The sequence below is a fragment of the Antechinus flavipes genome, chromosome 4, assembly GCF_016432865.1.
Source record: "Antechinus flavipes isolate AdamAnt ecotype Samford, QLD, Australia chromosome 4, AdamAnt_v2, whole genome shotgun sequence".
In the NCBI taxonomy this organism is placed as follows: domain Eukaryota; kingdom Metazoa; phylum Chordata; class Mammalia; order Dasyuromorphia; family Dasyuridae; genus Antechinus; species Antechinus flavipes.
Genome location: NC_067401.1, coordinates 199826763 through 199847886, shown reverse-complemented (window position 1 = coordinate 199847886; position 21124 = coordinate 199826763). Strand labels below are relative to the sequence as shown.

General features: G+C 39.1%; 1 protein-coding gene across 1 annotated transcript in view; it reads left to right on the top strand.

The window, feature by feature from the left end:
• The first annotated feature begins 15714 nt into the window (after window positions 1-15714).
• The window catches only part of KCNK5 (potassium two pore domain channel subfamily K member 5), a 63014-nt gene continuing 57604 nt past the window's right edge, over window positions 15715-21124 (top strand). Inside the window, exon 1 of the mRNA XM_051996879.1 lies at window positions 15715-16367. Coding sequence (XP_051852839.1) covers window positions 16182-16367 — 186 coding nt within the window. The 5' untranslated portion in view covers window positions 15715-16181. The remainder of the gene's footprint in view (window positions 16368-21124) is intronic.

Genomic DNA, 21124 nt, shown 5'->3' with positions numbered 1-21124 from the left:
TTCACATTAACTTCTTTTCAGGGATTCTACATTTTAGCCAGACTGGACCACTAGACATTCACTGAACCTAGCATTTCCTAATGACTCAGACCCTGCACAGACTGAGTTTGAAGTTAAAGGTTTAACCACAAAGGAGATCAATATTCCTTTTTGATTCTACCTCTACCCAGAGTAAAGTTCAGGTAAATTTCTAAAATTAAACAGAACCATGGTTCCTTTCTAAGTTTTCCCCAAATATGGGTAACAAAAGTTCTCTCCCATAAAGATATTCAACACATTATAAGGGCATCAGATTTAAAATGACATTTTTATTTTCTCACAGAAAATGCAAAAGACAAGAACTTAAGGGTATAAATCAAACAAACAGGAAATATAAAACATTCAAATAACCCATTAGGCTCTCCAGAAAGCAAAAACCCTTTGTGAGACACTGAACAAATATTTCCCCTAAACTAACCTGCAACCACAACAATCCCATGGAAGGCTGAGCAGGTCCAACCTTTAATATGGCTTAAATCCTCCTGTTGCAGGATTGGTGATTCTTTTTTTCTCTAACAAGGAAAGTAAGACTTATTAAGGAAAACTTCTCACTCTTGGAAGTCAGCATCCATCTCTGAAACTCAGAAACCCTAAGATCCCTTCAAAATATATGGACTGAAAATCACCTAAAAATAGGGCTAGGCTAGAGGTAGAGCTCTCTTGGAGACTTCTTTTGTTACATTTCTTGTAAAATTCCTAGTAGGACCATTTACACCTTAGAAATTTACAAACACTACAAATCTGAGCCTCATTTATTGTTTTGTTGATTTGATTCTGGCTGGAAAACAAAGTTCAATTTGGGCAACTAGATGGTGCAATGGATAGAGTTCCAGGTCTGGAATCAGGAAGACTCATCTTCCTGAGTTCAAATGTAGTCTCAGACACTTAGCTGTGTGACCCTGGGCAATTTACTTTACCTTGTATGCCTCAGTTTCCTTATCTGCAAAATGAGCTGGAGAAGAAAATGGCAAACCATTCAGTGTCTCTGCAAAGAAAACTTCAAATGGAGTCACAAAGAGTAGAACATTACGGAAATGGTTGAACAGCAAATTAGACTTTAAAAAGTGTAAGGAAAAGATGTTAACTTATTACATTAAACTTTTTTTTTCCTTTACCAGCACATCACTGCCTCTCTTCTCCCATTTCGACAAAAGTTCATATGTCTATAATATCATTATAGTGCTTAGAGCAGGGTCAAAATATTGATCAAAAGATTCCCTGATTAGTCCCCATTATATCTGGAGTGTTTTCCCTTCTTAAATCTGACAGATGAAATCCTTCTTTTCAAAGTTCAATTCAGATATTATTTCTTTTCAAAATTTTTGTATTTTATTTTTAATTTATAGAATAAAACAATCATTTCCATAATAGCATAATTTAAAAGCATAATTTAAAAAAAATTGCACATGAAATGGCAAGTTTTATCATGTACAATTTGCCATTCATTCCAAATAAATAACAAAATTATATGTAAATTTCTTTTTTCCTTTTTCTTCCCTTTTCTCTGCCCTGCCCTAGAAATGGCTACCATTATACACAAATATGTTATATGTAAGGACATTCTATACATACTTCTATTTATCAGTTCTCTCTTATAAGAAACTATCTCAGATTCTCTAAGCTGAAAGTGGAGAAGTGTCTTTCCCTTTCTTTTAGCTTGTCTCCTTATCTATAAAATGAGGAAATTGAATTAGGTGGATTTGGAGAACTCTTTCCAGTTCTAAATTCATGATTCCAATCCTTTAAAGACAGCCATATGAAGTAGTTGAAAATATAATGAAGAGCTAAGAAAGAAAACTAATAAGGAGTTGGTAAAAAAAAACATGAGAGGATGAGAAGCAGGAAAGTATTATATCTCTAAGATTAAGGGAAGAGAACAAGTATTTAATAAAAGAAAGTATCTGTTGACTGATTGCTAATGGAAAACACATTGGAAAACCCCTGTTCATTAACTACAGTCTTTTAAGTACAGTCTTATATTTGTAAGTTACAACGCTGAGTGCTTACCTCTAGGACTTTGTGAGGTAGTATTAACTCTGCCTTTTGATACACTAGCAATCAATACTACTAGTAAGTCTGTTTCCCAAGATAATCAGGAAAAAAGAAAAATAATCCATATGTTGACATATGTATCACAGCTTTCTTTGTGGAGGCAAAGAACTGGAAACTTGAGGGAATACCCATTGACTGGGAAATGGCTAAACACATTGTGGCATATGATTAAGATGAAATGCTACAGTGTTGTAAGAAATGATAAGAAGCTTGTTTTAGAAAAACATGGAAAGACTTGCATGAAATAATGAAGAGTGAAATGAGCAGAACTAAGAGAACATTGTATATAATAACAGCAATATTGTTTAAAGAGTAACTATGAATGACTAAGGTATTCTGAGTATTATAAATATTCAAAGCAACTGCAAAGAACTTATAAAAGAAAGTGCTATTTACTTCCAGAGAAAAAAGTGATAAATAGAAGTATGAAATGTATTGTTATACACATACACACACTAGATTGATTGATATATGTATATGTATTATGTAGTATAATACTACATATAAAGATATACGTGTGTGTGTGTGTGTGTGTGTGTGTGTGTGTGTGTGTGAAATGGTGGCCTTCTCTAGTGCAGAGTGAGGAGTGAGGGAAGGATTCAGTTTGAAACTTTAAAAATGTAACCAAAAAATTAAAAATCAAATTAAAACAAAATTCCACTCTGTAAGTGCAAATTTGAGAGGACAGAGGGTGTGCTATTAAAAAATTGTAAGATATCAAATAATGTATAGGTATAGCATGTTTCATAATGATATACTATAATCAAGAAGTTTCATAAAAGATATCAATGAAGAAATATATGATTGGGTAAAGATATTTCATTAATTTTTTTCTCTCTTTCCACCCTTTTTAGTAGTGTTTAGTTTCTGACCAACCCCTTCCTTAACCTGCCCTCCCTCTTATCCCTCTGCCTTTGTCTTTTCTCTTTTTCCTACTGTTTTTACCCTCCCTTCTGTCCAGCCCCTCACTTTTCCTTCCCTTTCTCCTCCTACTTCCTTATAGAGTAGATAAATTTCTATACTCAACTCAGTATATATGTTATTCCCTCTTCAAGACAAAATTTACGAGATTAAACTTCAGACAATGCTCACCCCCCCTTTTTCCCTCTACTAGTCTTTTGTGCCTCTTCATGTGATCTAATTAACCTCATTTTACCCCTTGCTTCTTCTCCCAATGCAGTCCTTTTTCTACCCCTTACCATCTTTTTCTTTAATATCACACCAGAGTCAATTTATACCCACACTTTCTATGTATGCCCCCTCTAATTGCCATAATAAAAAATACAGTTCTCAAGAATTAAATGTATCATTTTCCTATGAGAGGATATAAATGGTTGAACCTTTAAATAATATTTTTATTGCCTATTTATTGTTTTATGCTTCTTTTAAGTCCTGTGTTTGTAGATCACATTTTCTGTATAGTTCAGGTCTTTTCAATAAAAAAAGATTGAATGTCCCCCATTTCATTGAAAATCCATCTCCTCCCCTGAAAGATGATGCTCAGTCTCACTGGGTAGTTGTGTCTTAATTGCAATTCAAGTTCCTCTGCCTTCCAGGTCTGGTATTCCAGGCCTTCTGATCTTTTATTGTTGAAGATGCCAAGTCCTGGGTAATTTTGACTATGGCTCCTTGATACTTGAATTATTATTTTTTTCTGGCAGTTGGCAGTATTTTTACCTTGAGATTATAATTCTAGAGCTTGCAACAATGTTTCTTGGGTTTTTTCCTTATGGGATCTCTTTCCAAAAGTAATTAATGAATTCTTTCAGTGATTATTTTGCCCTCTAGTTCTAGTATATCAGGGCAATTTTCCTTAATGATTTTTTGAAGAACCCAACATAAAAGTATCCAAGGTTGTGGCTTTCAGGTAGTCCAATAATTTTTAAATTGTCCTAGGTCTATTTTCCAGATTAGTTATTTTTCCAGTGAAGTATTTTATATTTTCTTTAAATTTTTCATTCTTTTTAATTTTACTGATTCTTGATGTCCCATAGAGAACTTAGCTCCCATTTGTCTGGTTTTGGTTATTAATGTATGATTTTCTTCATTTAACTTTTGTAGCTCCTCTTCCATTTGATTAAATCTACTTTTAAAAGTGTTGTTTTCTTCAGTTTTTTTTTTTTTTTTGCATCTGGCAGATTGTATTCTTTAAAGAATTGTTTTCTTCAGTTAATATTTGTCCTTCTTTTTCCAAGTTGTTGACTCTCTTTTGCATACTTCTGATTCCTTTTCCCATTTTTTCTTCTCCCTCTCTTATTTGACTTTTAAAATTCTTTATGAATTTCAGAGCTTTTTTTATTTCAGAGAGCTATCCTATAAAATAAATAATTTTTGAAGACAAAAAAAGTTCAGCAAAGCCACTTAATACATAGAAAAAAAAATCTAACAACATAAGCAATGTTCGACACTTATGACCTTTCTCACCCCCCACTAACGCACACATCTCAGCAAATGAGTGAGATATTTCTTCTTCTGTCTTTTCTTTTTTTTTTAATTCCCCAAATGATAATGAATTTGTTTACATTGAAATGCCAGAGTATAGGCCTTGCCACCCCCTTTCAAACACATTTTCCTATCAGGGATAGGAAACAAGAGAATATAAATTGATCTCAAGTCTAAAAAGCCTTCTTGGAAGAGATCATAAAGATTATATTTATATTTGAGATTTCACATGTAGGCATTTTGTCTCTGAGTTGGTTTTTCAGTGTTTCTTATCACCATAGTATCTTTCTTTGGTCAAAGTTCTTTTCTATTTCTTGCTCATTTTATTTCTTTCTTTTTAACCCCTATTTTGTGACTTTCAAAGCAAGTTCTGCTCTGAGGTATAGGGAGGGTCTGTCCCAAACTTCTTGTGTAGCTTTGAGCCTTGCCTTTGAGCACAGGGGTCCCTTGTGTTTGGTTTCTAGCTTAGAGCAGGATGTAACCTGACCTAATGTCATATGTTGTTGCCTGGTTTCCTAAGCTAGCAATTTGCCTTCTGTACTGGCACAGGAATCAGCCTTATTGGCCTGTTTTACTACCATTTTACTAAGCCAGGACAGAGGGTCTTAATTACTGATCTGGTTCCCACTGGCTTTCTTAAACACCATCTGAATTAGACTGAGCACTCCTTTCACTCCTGTTAAACTGACCTTTCTTGAAGTCCTTTCAACCTGTCTTGAGCTGGAGAATTGTTTTATTCCAACTCTTTCTAGGCAGTGTCATTCCAAACTCTTTTCAGAGCCTTGGTTTTTATGTGGTTTTTGAGGGAAACTGGGGAAAGCTGGCTTTACTCTGACATCTTGATTCTGTCCCTGGAACTCAAGATATTTGATTAATAAGAGAAACTTTCATTGTAGAATATTGCTTCCACAGATACAGACTTGCAACTCATCTGTACATCTGTAACTTAAAGTCTTGAAAAGTTAGAAGAGATATTAAAAGGTTATATGTTTTGCTTCTTGGGGTATTCAAAGATGTTTATCACCTCTGGTAGGAGATTTGCTTTGCTCTTTCTAGGGCTGCTCATCCGCCTTTCATGTCCATGTGGCACTCAATTCTCACTTGTGACTCCAAGAAGGTATAGCATATGCCATATCCCACTAAACTGTGTCTATGGGCTAAACTAAGTTAATGATGAATTGGAGTGGGGGAGGTATCTACTTCAAGCATATGAAGTCTTCTCCTGGTGGAATGGGTAGATGTAGAACAATTTGTTTCAATAACCACAAAGGTGGCTAAAGCAGATGCTGTGGAGAACATAGAGCTTGCTCAGACATAGAAAACTCCAAGATCATCCTCTGAAAATCAGGTCATCACAGGTTGTGTTGACTTATGTCTTGTCACTGGACAAACAACAGCATATTTTTTGATTTATAGCACAAGTATTATTATCCCTATTTTGTGATGTACCTTATTGCCATACAACTGGCAGATAGCAGAGGCTGAGATTCAAACTCAAGTCTCTGTTGACTTTAAAACTAGCAAACTTTCTACTACTTTACACTTCCATCAGAGGCCTGTTGAAGATTGGTTGTCTGAGGATATACCTTGGTAAATGCAGAAAGGAAGACGAACAGGTCTTTGGTGAACAAGAGATGCCTTTTTTTTTTTTCAGCAACTGCAACTACTTAAATTATCTACTTAGATATGGAAAGATTGCAATCTCTATACAAAAAAGAATTATTCACACAACTAAAGGTACAGTTTCTTAAAGTTTTCTAGCATAATTTTATATTATAACTTTCCAGTACATTCCTATTTTAGAAATGAATTTTCATTAATACCATTTATTTTAGCATTATATAATGTTCCACTCTATCCTCCTATTTTTTTTTATTTCAGAGAGCTATCCTATATAATAAATAATTTTTGAAGACAAAAAAGTCCAGCAAAGCCACTTAATACATAGGAAAAAAAAATCTAACAACATAAGCAATGTTCGACACTTATGACCTTTCTCACCCCTCACTAACGCACACATCTCAGCAAATGAGTGAGATATTTCTTCTTCTGTCTTTTCTTTTTTTTTACCCCAAATGATAATGAATTTGTTTACATTGAAATGTCAGAGTATAGGCCTTGCCACCTCCTTTCAAACACATTTTCCTATCAGGGATAGGAAACAAGAGATACACACAACAATCTCAATAACAATGATCTATAATAAAATTTATTAGAAAAAAAAAGAAGTAAGTGTAGTTATCATTGATCTCAGATAAAGTCAAAATTTTAAAAGATTCAATCAAGAGAGAAATCTATATTATATGTCAGCCATATTAATATTGTTTTTAAATGTGTATATGTGTCTGTGTTTATATATATGTATATATGCATATTTATATATACATATAGACAGATACACACATATACATACATATATATATATATATATATATATATATATCCTTAATTGTGGCCAGCTTGGGGAGATAGGAGGAAAGAAGGGGAGGAGAAACAAGAAAAAGATGGACAATTATGAATATATCTTTTATGATTATACGTGCTTTCTTGACATGGAAATTTATTGTAACATAATTTGAATCATCCCTTATATTCAGCTAGGCACACAAAAATTTTTTTTATTTTTCTCTTTTTTTTTTTCTAATTTTGCATTTATATTTTAAATAAATATAAAACAAACAAAAAAAAATCTGATACATTTCATGTTGATTGACAATATCTCTGATGGTTCAGTGAAGAAAACCTGTCTGCTTTCTGGGTCATCTTTGAAGTCAAGGTCATTCTTTGTAATTCGGCAATGGAACTTTTCTACTTTTGGGGGAGAAGGGAAGAGTTCTCTCTATTCATATTGAAGTCATCATTATGTATACTGTTTTCTTGGCCCAGCTTACTTTCCTTTGCATTAGTTCATTTACATCTTTCTATAATTCCCTGTATTCTTCAAATTATGTCCATATTTGTTCAGTCTATGACACTTGAGGTTTATTTTACCTGGCCCTGTGAGCCTTCTTGCCAATTGTTTATAGATAAAGATAAGGCCTAAACCTGTGTTTAATCCCATATCCAATAACCTAGAGTTAGGAAAATTCATCTTTCTGAGTTTAAAGCCAGGCTCATACTTCCTGAGGGTATGGTAGAAAAGTCAGAGCAATTCCAAAGGAATGCAGGTAAGAAATAAATACAAATCTTTCTCCAGATACATACTGGCTATTAGATCTTGAGTAAACCTCAGGACCCTTTATGCCTCAGTTTCTCGAAAAAAAAACATGGCATAGAGCATAATGTATGAGATAGCTATCCTTGAAGCCAAGAAGACCTGCATTCTAGCCTGTTTCTGACACCTGGCTCAACCTCTCACTGCTCTGAACATCTCTCTCTAAGACCATACAAATTGCAGGAAATGATGCCCAAGTGCACTGTTCATGGGAGTTTCCTCCCCTGGGATTTCCCTTTGCTTTTGTTCAATCCTGTCCAACTCTTCATGACTCCATTTGGGGTTTTCTTGGGAGAGATACTGGAGTGTTTGCCATTTCCTTCTCCAGCTCATTTTACAGAAGAAGAAATTGAGGCCATAGGGTAAAGTGACATACCCAGAGTCACATAGCTAGTAAGTGTCTAAGGTCAGATTTGAATCTAATAAGATGAGTTTTCCTGATTTCAGGCTTTGTACTCTATCTATTGCACCACCTCGCTGCCCCCAATAACTCTGGGAGGGAGGTGTTTATTATTATCTCCATTTTACAGATGAGGAAACTGAGTCTGAAAGAGGTTAAGTTACTTGTTTAGAGTGACACAGCTAATAAGTATCTAAGTCAGGATTTGAGCCAAGTCTCACTAGCCTCTACTTTAGCTCTTTCCTATTGTGATAAGTAGCTGCCTAGAATAATAAACTGAATATGATAATTATAAGAGAGGAATAAATGCTATGAAATTAAATGAGGAAAAGTGTTGAAAGCATCAGGCAAGATAAGCTGGGCCTTCAAGAATATGAAGGATGTCAATAGGCAGAAGGGGCAGTTAGACAGCACAGTAGATAGAATACTAGTCTTGGAATCAGGAAGTCTCTTCATGAATTCAAATCTGACTTCAGACACTTATTTAGTTGTATGATCATGGGCAAGTCATTTCATCCTGTTTGCCTTAATTTCATCATCTGTAAAATGATCTGGAAAAGGAAATGACAAAGTATTCCAGTACCTTTACTAAGAAAACCCCAAATGAGGTAACAAAGATAATAGACGATAATGATCATACTGGAAGTAATTTCAGAGGCCATTTCATCCAACTGATCCATTTTATTGATAAGAAATCCAGCCCCAGAAAGGTTAAATGATTTGCCTGAGTCACAGAGCAGCATGTGAAGTAAGAACTGGACCCAGGTTCTTCTGTCTCCATATCAGTTTTTTTCCTACCATGGAAAAGAGGGTGGGAACTATATTATATAAAGAATGTCCCTGAAAGTCAACATTAGGATTTTGGACTGAATTCAACAGACAATGGAGAATAATTTAAAAATTTTAAGCAATGAAGGATTTTAAAAAATATTTGTGCACCATGATAACCAGACTTATAATAAAGTGCAGAGTGAATAAGAAGGGGAAAAAAAGGATTGCAAAAAGAGAAATTGTTTAGGAGAGTTTTGGAATGGAAGGAATGAAAGAATGGACTAAGAGGTGGTAGCGATGAGGAAAATATCCCATTTCTTCAGATCCTTATCCAAAGCTAGTTTTCAAGAAAGCAAGGGGTATGACAGACTTTTTTTTTAATTTTTAACTATATCAAATTGAGAAGGATGAAGGTAAAGGAAGGAAGAAAAAATATGGTATACAAAATATTACAAAAATGAATGTTGAAAACTCTCTTCACATGTATTTAGAAAAATAAAATACTATTAATTTTTTTTAAAAAACACTAAGAATTGTTTTAACATGTAATTGGAGGGCAACAAAATGTTATTTTAAAAATAAAAAATCAATAAACCATTAAAAAAAAAAAAAAAGAACAGCATCTCTGCTGAAACAGTGGACGAGATCTTTATAGGGCCGTTCATATACTTTTGGTATCTACTTGCTACCCAACTCTCACTTGTAGCTCCAAGAGAAGATAGCATCCAATAATTTATTATGGCAAGTGGGCTAAACCAGGTGGAGGTAACTGACAAGCCTCAAACACATCTGTGAGAGGAGTGTCTACCCAAACATGTTAAGACTTCCCCTTGTAGATGAGAATATTTTGTTCCTACGGCCAAGAAGGTGGACAAAGCAGGTGATATGATACTCTTAAAGCTTGGTCAGATATCAAAGATGCCCAAGTCATTTACATGATCCCAGGCTATTGCCAGTCACCTTGACTTTTATCTTGCCATTGGATTTGATGACTCTGGAAGAGAGTAAGCAACTCTCCTCATTAAATACATTATATGTGTAAGTTAAAAAGATATCACTGATACCATTTTTACCATCATTCTATCATTCATCTATCTCTACTTAATCTCAAATTTATCAAACACTTGAAGTTTTGCAAATCACTTTACATATATTATACCCCATTTTATCCTCTTAAAAATCCTGTGAAATAAGTGCTATTAATAAAACTGAGACTCAGAAAGATTAATTGATTTGCCCATGGCCACACAGTAAATACATGAGGCAAGATTCAAACTGGAATTTTCCTGACTTCAATTCAAGCACTTTCTTTACATCCTACTACTTCTTAATGAAGTTTTGACTAGTGAACACAGGGGTGAGAAAAAGGATTATTTCAGTGTAGTCTGACATTAAAGTTTGACATAATTGAATGAAAAGTTAAATACTGATTTATCTGAGTTCTCTTTTGACTCCTTAACTATGATAGTGAAGAATACATTCAATTTGAAATTGTGTTGTTCAGTCATTTCAGCCATGTCCAATTCTTTGGGATCCCATTTGGGATTTTCTTAGTAGAAATACTGGAGGGGTTTGCCATTTCCTTCTGCAGTTCACTTTACAGATGGGGAAACGGAGGTAAACAGGATTGAGTGATTTGCCCAGGATCACACAGCTCACAAAAATGAGTCTTCCTGATTCCAAGCCCAGGGATTTATCTACTGAACTACCTCACTGCCCTCAAATTTGGAATTAGAAATCCTGAATTCCAAACATTGTTCTGCTACTTAGTACCTATCCCTTTTCTGAACCTCAGTTTCATCACTTGTAAAATGAGGAAATTGAACTGAATGATCTCCAAGTTTCTTCCAGCTGTAGGTCCTTCTATCCTGGGGAGTCTACAGAACTGACAGATACTTTCTGCCCTAAACCTCGAATTCTACTGTCTCTGAATCATCTCTTTTCCTGCCCCATTCTTTAGCATCATAGTACTTTCCCTACTACTTATTCTGTAAATAATATCCTGCTGGAGAATCCAAGACCCAAGTCCTTCTTGTGACGATGTTCTGTTTACTGCCCAGCTCAGACTTAGACCTTTGCTCCTTAAGCAGAAATGTGTCTTTACTCAGCCTATCCTCCTCCCCCTCCAATCAATCAGTGAATTCCCTCCTTCCCCTCCTTCTAAGTGGACAAGTAACTCATTGTCTTAGATTCCCTCTGGCCCCCAGGATCTGTGCTGTGTAGGGGCCCCAAGGTGGGCGGGCACAGGCAGCTGGGTCAAGAAAAATGCCTCCAGAGGGTCCTGAAGTTCAGGGGAAACAATGAATAATCACAGAATATCAGAACTGGGAGTGCCCTCAGAATACAAAATGTGAGAACACAGAACATAAAATGTCAGAGCAGAGAAGATCCTCATAACAGTTAGTATGCAGATAGACAGAGTTGAGAGTAGAAATCATTTGGCTTGACACTTATAGTCTACAATTGAGACTCATTGAGTGAAATCAAAGTTTCTGGTCTATTGACTGGGAAATTTGGGAGGCAGAATTCACCAAGCTCTTTAGATAGAGGTTAGAGTATCAATGTAGGTGTAGAGGAGGTAGACTGTGGGTCATAGAAGGACAATAGCCTTGGGAACCAGTGTTATCTCTTTACACAAAGGCCAATTGTACTCATTAAACTGGCTTACATCACAAGCAGAACTTAATTAACATTAAAAATCCCCAAGTTAGAGAGAAAGACATGTCTTTAAACCTGGCTACCAACACCTATAGGAAAGGGATATGAGAAATGGGAGGTATGCCCAAGGCCTAGCTATCCCAGCTATCTAAATTCACTGTAAGAATCTTAGGGATTAGAATGAGAAGCTAACTATTTTATGTCAAGCAAAGAGGAGAAGATCCCCCAAAAAATGTTTTCTGGGTTCCTGGGTAAATTCTGTAACTTTTTGAAACCCAATCAGGGCCAGTTTCTTGCAATTCCTTTAGAGAGGAATGCAGTAAAGAGGACAAGATGAGTGAGAAATCAACTTTGACTTTCTCCTCTTCTCAGAAAACGGGAGATTCAAGAGGAGCTACTTGACTATCCTTTTAAAAAGAAATCACTCTCTTGTCACTGATTGGCCAATAATAAATTCCAGTCCAAGTTTCACTTGCTCATTGCTGGGCTCAGAGTAAGGGTTGATTATAACTGTTTCTGTTTTGGCCTGAAATTCTAAGGATCTTCCCCTTCCAGTTTCTTTTGTGAGAAGAAGACCATTTTTGCCTCAATTCTTACCTAGCCTTTAACTACTAAAATGGATATTGTCTCAGACAAATTGCGGAGGAAGACCTCAGCTTAAGAAAGTCAAGGTCTCCCACTGTGTTCTTGCCACTTGTCTTAATCTATGACTTGCTACTGGACTCAAGGAGAGAGAGACAGGTACAGCCCTGTCTCACTAAACCCAATTCACTTGCAAGTCAAGACATCACCCTCCTGCTGCTATTGGTCCTCTTTGAGAACAGATGGACAACAATTTCAGTAAAATTAACAGTTGTTGTAACAGGTCCTTCAGTCTAGAAGAAGGCCATGACATCAGGGAGGGAATGCCATGATATGCAAGTGAATTGGATTTAAGTGAGGGAAGACTATGCAAGGTCACCTGTCTCACTTTCCCCTTCAGAGCCATAGGGTTCTAGTGGTCAGATATAAACCAGGATGACTGAAGATGGCCCTGGATGAAGAAGGAGATCATGGCCTTTTTAAGCCTATCTTCAACAAGTCTCAGTTTGATTGAGATTCAGTGATTAAGGCTAGTGGTAATTGAGGAAAAGAATCTCCTCTTTCACCTAGTTAAAATGAATAAATCTGGGAGGAAGACCCTCAGAGTTTTTGGGCAAAGCAGAAATGACTGGTATTTACAATTCAATTTGAGTCAGGACCAAATGGGGCTTGGCCAGGGGCCAATCAATAAGAAAGAATCAGATTGGTTTTGGTTTAAGGCTAGGTCCGTAAGAAATCTAGGCAATAAAGTTAACAGTGATAGTTCAAGGGAAACTTTACAGGTTGAGTTAGGTGGCAATGCTAGAAGTAGAACATGGTAACTGAATAGAAGGGACTGGTCAGGAAACTGCTTTAATAAAGGGAAGCCAAGGCTGAAAGGCGAGGTAGGAAAATATGCTAGAGGAAGAAAGAGGTGGAAGAGGACTAAAGATGGTACAGGTAAGGAAGGCATTGAAAAAGCAGGAGAATGAGAGACACATAGAGAAGAACAAATCTTGCCTTAGACATTTACTAGCTGTGTGACCCTGGGTAAGCAACTTGACTTTTCCCCAGCCCCAGTTTCCTCATCTGTAAAATAGAGATGATACCCTCCACCTCAGAGGATTTTTTTGTTTGTTTATTTAGGCAACTGAGGTTGAGTAACTTGCCCAGGGTCACACAATAGAAAGTATTAAGTGTCTGAGAACTGATTTGAACTCAGGTCCTTCTGACTTCAGGACTGGAACTCTATCCACTATGCCATCTCAGAGGGTTCCTATGAGCATCAAAAGTGCTTTGTAAAGCTTAAAAAGCACATGTAAATTAAATGATAGACATTAGATATGGAGATTAAGAAAAACATAGGCAACTAGGTGGTGCCTTGGCCAGAGCAACAGATCTACAATTAGGAAAACCTGAGTTCAAATTTAGCCTTATCCATTTGCTAATGGTGTGACCCTGGAAAAGTCACTTACTCCATTTTGCTTCAGTTTTGTAATCTGTAAAATGAGCTGGAAAAGGAAACGGCAAACCACTGCAGTATCTTTGCCAAAAAAAAAAAAAAAAAAAATCCTGAATGAGGTCATTAAGAGCAGAAACAACTGAACAACAACAACAACAAAAAATCAGAACACACAGAGATGGTAGTCATCATATCTACTAAAAATGCCAAGTTTTAAAGAGCTGGCCAAACTTTCAAACAATGCCTGGCATATACTGAGGTTTAATAAATGATGGTTGTTTAAAAAAAAAAAAAACCAATAACCTCTTTCTACCTTCCATCTCATTGTAACAAGAAAACCATAATGAAGAATTTCTTTTCTCTCTCTACCTTCCACGCAACCACATCCTGACAGAGACAGTGCCTTTTATTCCCTAAGAGCAAACAAATTTGTGCCATCCCTATATTCCCTCCCACTCCTGCTACGATGAACTATTCAAACTAGCTGCAGAGGTTTCTCACAATCATATATCTGAATTCTACTCTCCTAGAAAGGGGAATAAGTTTAGAAAGAATGGAAAAATGTCCCTTTTAAATGACGAAGGATAGGATTAAAGACAATAATAAAGAACTGGGAAGACCAAAGAACTATTTGAGACTGTAATACTGGAAACTCAAACCTTCTTCTTGCAGCAAAAGGCATAGGGAATAACCTACATAAATTCATAGGCACATAATACACTAGAAACAACCATTTCCACTTTAAAGCCCTTCACTGCCACTTTTTCATTTCCACCCTCCCCCATACAGTAGTGTCCAGAGTTTTCGATTACTGCTGCTCTATCCTTATCCCTATATAGAAGAATTTGTTGGACCCCTCAAAAAAGGGACATTTATTTAAAAGGTCCAGTTTCCAGATGTTATGCCCTAGGAAGCTATGCAAAAGTTGTCAAACTTTTTTTCCTAGCAACTAGCTGGAAATGGTATCTGAAGAAGTGGGGTATTTTATCCATTGTGGCTACCTCTTTCTCCTTCTAAGAGCTGTTCAGTGTCAATATGATCATAGAATTTAGAGCAGTTAGGCACTTTGGAGGTCACATACTCTACCATTGTAAAAGAGATGGATCGCATCATTGTTCAATCATATACAACCATCCAAGACCCCATTAGGAATTCTTTTTAGCAAAGACACTGGAATGGTTTGCCTTTTCTTCTCCAGCTTATTTTACAGATGAGGAAACTGAGGCAAACAGGATTAAGTCCAGGGTCATATAGCTTTAAAAGTATTTGCGATCACGTTTGAACTCGTATCCAATTTGACTCCAGGTTCAGAGTTCCAGCCAATGCGCCTCCTAGCTTCCCCACACAGCACTGACCTCTCCTTATTTTACAGGTAAAGAAATTGAGACCCAGAGAGATTAATAGACACAGGGAGTAGTTAAATTTAAAGGAAAATCTACACCTGCAGTGGAGAAATGTGCCTCCCAAATTAGAAGGTAAGGTAAGGTTAAACGGGACTAAAACTTTAAGTCAAACAGAAATCCTCAACTGTTCCCAAGAGACTGTTTATTGTTTTTAAAGTTTTTGGAAGCCACCTACTTCTATAAGGTTCTCCAGCCTTGCAATCTGCACCCTTTTCTTTGGCTCACTCCCCTTTCTCTCTATTAGTTCCATCTTCCCCCTTTTTCTGCCTCTGCCCCTCGCTTTCTTCCCGCAGGTCTCCAGCTTCAGGGGAGAAGCGAAATAATGACAATTAGAAGCACCTACACTAATATAAAAATAATAATGGGATGCTGCTGCCCTCAGGCAAGTTCCTCCAGCCCAGCTCCCAACATTCCCGCCCCCTCTCTCCCGGGACTGGGTGCAGGGTGGGGGTGATGCACCTGGAACATAGGTGCTCCCAAGCCTCTTCCAGGAACCGGGAGGAATAAATAGTTAAGTTTCCTTCCACATTCAAAATTGTAAGCGCTGGAAGCCCTAAATTCCACCTTCCCTCCTCTCTACTACACCCCCTTTCCCGCCGCCGGCAGACTGGCCCATCAAAGAGGGGCGGGGCCGAGCTCGCTCCCTCCTCTCAGTCCAGGGTTGGGGAGGGCGGGTGCCGGTTGGCCCCTCCCCGGGCTCGGAGGAGTGCTCTTGGGGCCGCTGGTTAAAGAGACGCAGGCAGGCAAGGCGGGCGCAGTGTAAGGCAGTAGCTGGGTGGCGGGCAGAAAGGAAGCCCACGTGTCTCCCCCTAAAGTGGGACCTGGAGCGCCCACTTCTTTTTCCCAACGCAGAACCGCCCCTCCCAAAACTCCCTTCTGTTCTCAACCCCCAAGGTTGTATCAATCGAGGGTCCTCCCCCTATATCCCCGATCACGAACCCTCTGCTACTCTAGGATCCAAAAGCGGACCAACTTGGCGGAGAAACTTTGCACTGGGAGAGGCGCTCGGAGAGGCAAAAAGGGGAAACTGCGCATGCGGAGCTCCAAATTCAAACAGCTGTTTCTAGAGGCTGCTAGGGAGGGCGGTGGGGAGCCCTCGGAGTTGGGGGGCCATTTGCCCCCGGCACTGCCCACCCCTACCCTGGAGCAGGCTGGGAGCGGCCGGCCCCCTCCAGAGCCATGGTGGACCGGGGACCTCTGCTAACATCGGCCATCATCTTCTACCTGTCCATCGGGGCGGCAATTTTCGAGGTGCTGGAGGAGCCGCACTGGAAGGCCGCCAAGGATAACTACAATAGGCAAAAGCTTAAGCTTCTCCAAGAGTACCCGTACCTGGGACAGGAGGGCCTGGACAAGATCCTACAGGTAAGCATGGGCAACCAGCCGGCCTTGGGGTTCTGCATTAACTCGGAGGCTTAGTCTTTTTTGGGGGGAAGGTGACTCAGCGTCCCCATTGTCCTGCCTCGGTGGCTCTCCCCATCTTCTAGGAGTGCCTGTTCTAGGGCTTGGTACGTTCTAGGATGGTGTGGCGCCGACACTTCAAAGCTTTAGAGAGGGATTCCTGAAAGGAACCTCTTTCCCAGCCTTTCCTGTAATCGTCTTCTCCTGGATTGAAGCTGTCTCTTTTCCTCTGGGATCCTTCTCTTGACTGAACTGAAAGCCTGGAAAGCTTTCTGGGGAGTTAGAGAGGAAGGCTGGACCTTTCCTGGGACGATATAACTTTGGGGACAGAAGAGAGTAGTGTCTGCCTGTCAACTTGGCACAGTTTTCAAGCGCCTGAAATGTGCCGGTTACTGTTTAGAAGCTTGGGGGAATACAAAGATGGGCAAAAAACGAGGGAGCCCCTGCTTTCTGGAAGCTTTCCGTTTACTAGAATACCGAGAAGGGTTCGGAGTCCTTCGAGTCCAGGGACATTGTGAGGTCTGCTTTGGCGAGTATTAAGAATTGACCTTTCCTTGACCCTGGAATTGGCCTTTTTGTGCTAGTGTGTGCCGCCAGTCCATCCCTCCCAGTGGAAGGGCTACAAGGGAGGACAAAAGCTTCTGATTGTGTCTTGGAGCCCTCCATGCCAGTCCTAGGGGGATCTTGCATCCCCTCTCCATTCCATCCAGTGCTGCGAATTGTGCACGGTCTTAACACAGTTGCCACAGTGAGACTGGGGTGGGGATGGGAGGCCGAGGTGAGTGCAGGTCCGGGGCTCTGGCTCCCCAATTCTGCTCCCCACGTGCTGCCTGGAGGAAAGGCTCCACTCCCACAACCGGGCCTCAGAGAAAGGGAGTTGGGGAGCAGGTTGGATGTTGCGAGCTGATAACCCTGGAGCAGCCGGTCACGGGTAGAGGGGAAGAGGACTGCCTTTTGAGGGGATGGGAGGATATTGTGGGGAGTGGGGGGCGGGGAGGGGCGGACTAAAGTGAGAAAGAAGTTTGTGGCCTCACTTCCCGAAGTGGCTTATCTCCCCCAGACAGTGGAGCTTAAAAATGCTACTGTTGGAAAGGAGGTTAAAATGCATTTCCCAAAAAGTCAAAGAAACAAACAAACAAAAAAAAATCCCCTAAAACTTAGATTCCCCAGGGTCTCCAAGTTTTGCTCCAGGCGTAGCCCTCCAGGTTCTTTCTTGAGGGAGACCACTGGGACTAAGGGTGGATAGCACTAAATGAAGGCGGGAATGGGAGGTGGGGGGAGCCTCTAATCTTTGGTCGGTACACACCCCATCGATCCTGCTGACCTCACTGTTCGAGCTTCCAGCCGCCCATTCTGGGTGGTGCTGATCTTTGGGGGTACTAAAACCACTAGCATGGGGACAGGGAGAGACCACTAGCAGTCTGCACTGGGGTCTTCCAACGATCCCTGCCTGCCGCTCTGCTCTCCCTGTGCCGCGGACAATGGGGGGAAGAAGCTAAGGGGGCCTGGGTAATGCTTTGACTGCAAAGTGGAAAGAAGAGCTGAAAGTGTTTGTTTTACTGAGGTGTTTGTTTAAGATTAGGGTAAGGGTAGAGCTGGAGATCTGTTTTTCCCTACTATCTCCTTGATGTTACTTTGTACAAATGGCACAGAGGCTCAGGTTCCCCATCTGTATAATAGGGAAGAGGTAGAGAGAATAAACTCAATTCTCCTTTCAGATTCTTAGAGCTACAAAAACAGAAATGATTGTGAAAACAGTGTATTCTGTTGGGGAAGCTCTCCAGATTTTTTCCAATCTTCAGGAATCCAATTTCTAGGGTTTTTTTTTTTTAAATGTCAGTGTGGATTCTTATGAGTGAGTAGAACTAGCACAATTGGCTTGTGTAGACATGCTTTCTCAAGACTAGGAGCCAGAGAGGACTTTCTGTCTTTTCTCTGGGTCTGTCAACAGAGGGTGACCTACTAGTGGGACTCCATACCCTTTTCATGTGCCGGGGCTCAGAAGTCAGAGATGGGTGATTTGAGATTCAGAATAAGGAGCAGGGAAATCAGGATCCTGAATTTGGAGATCCTAGTGATGGGTAGTAAAGACCCTTACCAGGTTCATTTACTGAATCTGTTACTCTCAGGTACATTGCTGGTCTCAGCTGACTTTGGAGGGAAGAGGGAGGAGAGTATTACTGGATGGTTTCCCTTGAGGAAACAATTTCCCTGGAAAACAAGGTTTTCGTGTAGTTTTCTTTACCTCTTTGTTTTGGTAGTGGTTGGGGGGGGGGGGGGTTGCACACCAGGAAGGATTATAAAGCCTTGTTCTCTAACTCTAAACGTTTCCCTTTTAGCTGTTACAGGACTGTGATAGGGGAAGGAAGGAAAAAATCCAAGGCTGAATGTGAGAAAATAAATTTCAAAACATGAAGGGAAAGGGGGGAGAGGCAGCTGGGTACAGCTGCTGGTGGTACTGCAGCCTGCTGGCTTCCTTAAGGTGTTTGAACAAATAAAATGCCTCTTATTCTTAGATCCTGCTAAGATTGTAAACAGAACTCCGGCCCTCACTATAAAGTGGGCAGGTAACTTGAAAAAAGAATTTGGGCATCGGCCCAGGGCTTTGAACAATGTGATTGAAGAACATCATGGACACGTCCACACATGCACTATTTCTCTTTCCTTCCCCCCAACTACTGACCTCCTTCTTTAACGTTCTCCCCAAAATAAATGACCCAAGTGAAGCATTTCACCAACTTCAATTTCCCTGGTGCTGACTTGCTAATGTTGCCCATCTTGCCCCTTTGCTATTTTTTAACACAAGAGCATTTAAGAACCAAGTTTTCATGTTATATCTCAGTAGAATAAAAATCCCTTTAAGATAGGAATTGAGTTTTGGATTTGGTTGGATTTTTTTCTTTGTATTCCCAGGGCCTCAAATATAAGCAATAATCTAGAATATTATATTGTCAATTAGATGGCATAGTGGATAGAGCACCCAACATGGAATATAGATTTCTCTTCCTGAGTTCAAGTCTGGCCTCTGACACTTACTAGCTCTATGACCCTGGCAAGTCACTTTACCCTGTTTGCCTCAATTTCCTCCCCTGCAAAATTGAACTGGAGAAAGAAATGGCAAACCACTCTAGTATCTTTGCCAAGAAAATTTTAAATGGGGTCAGAAAAAGTCAGCCACAACTGAAATGACTCAACAACAACTTCCTGACTTAAAACACTATCCATTGCACCACCTCCCTGTTTTGGGCTGTGTAATTCACAGTCAATTTAAGGAATATTTATTAAGTGCCTATAATATGCAAAATATTATGCAAAGTTCATATCTACCCCAACAGAATTTAAAATCTAAAGACATGAGGAAGAGACTGAAAAATGCAAGGGAGAACTCAGTGTGGGTAGATTTAGGGGAGCAATAAGGTTAGCAATAAAGTGTTTTGTCTGCAACTGCATAAAGCATCTCATTTTATAGATTTGCAGACAGTTTTCCAAATGTTTATTTGGAATTTGATACACCTTAACCTAAAAAAACTTTTTTTTTTTGTCTTGCTGGTACTATGATTTGAATATACTATAGTAGAAAGAATGTTAGATTCAAACCCATTGTCTACAATTTATTCTCCTTGTGGCCTCTAGGTGATAATTTTAAAGTCTACTTAATCCAACCCAAATCTTTCTGCTGACCTTCAATCTTATGTCTTAAACTATTTAGTAGACATTTCAACATAACCAAAAATGAATTCATTATCCTTCCTTACAAACCTTCCCCTTCTTCTTACAGCCTTATTGCTGTCAGGGTACCCCTATCCTCCTAATTACCTGGTTCTGAAACCTAGGTATTATCCTCATTACTTTCTCTCTTCTCCTGACATTGCCTCCTGACATTATATGCTATAATACTTTCATTCCTGACCTCACACCTGAACTATTCAGTCTGTTGGTTTTGGTCTTCCTATGGAAAATCTCTTCCCAAGTTTATCTAAACTTCAGATCTGATCTGGTTCCCTATCACCTCCAGATCCAAATATCACATCTTTTGTTTGGTCCAATTCATAATCTGCTCACCCTGACAGCTTTTCCAATCTTACTCATTTATTTTCCACTTCGTTGTTCTGTAGTATCTAATCTGCAATATCTAAACATATTTTTGTTCAGTCCTGTCCAACTCTCCTTGATCCCATTTGGGGTTTTCTTGGCAAAGATACCGAAATAGTTTGCCATTTCCTTCTCCAGCTCATCTTATAGATGAGTAACTAAGGTTAAGTGATCATCATATTTGAACTCAGGAAGAGTAGTTTTCCAGACTTGATGTGTCTGGTGCTTTATTGTGCTACCTACTGCACTCCATATGCCCAGTGATCTAAAGACACTCTTTTCCTTGCTGTTCTCACAAAAGACAATTCATTTTCTGGCTCAGGACATCTAAACTGGGTTTCCCTTCCCTGGATTTATCTTTCTCATGTCCTGTTCTTGGTTTCCTTCAAGTTCCAGCTAAGATCCCATCTCCTAAAGAAAGGCTATCCCAATCTTGCTTTATTCTAATGCCTTCCATTCATTGATTACCTCAATTTTATTCTGTGTATATCTTGTTTGTAAGTAATTGTTTGCATCTTGCCTCTCCCATTAGATTGTAAGCTTCTTTGAGAGCACGAACTGTCTTTGGCTTTCCCGGTATGCATAGGACCTGACACATAGCTTAAGAAATATTGACTGATTTGGGGCAA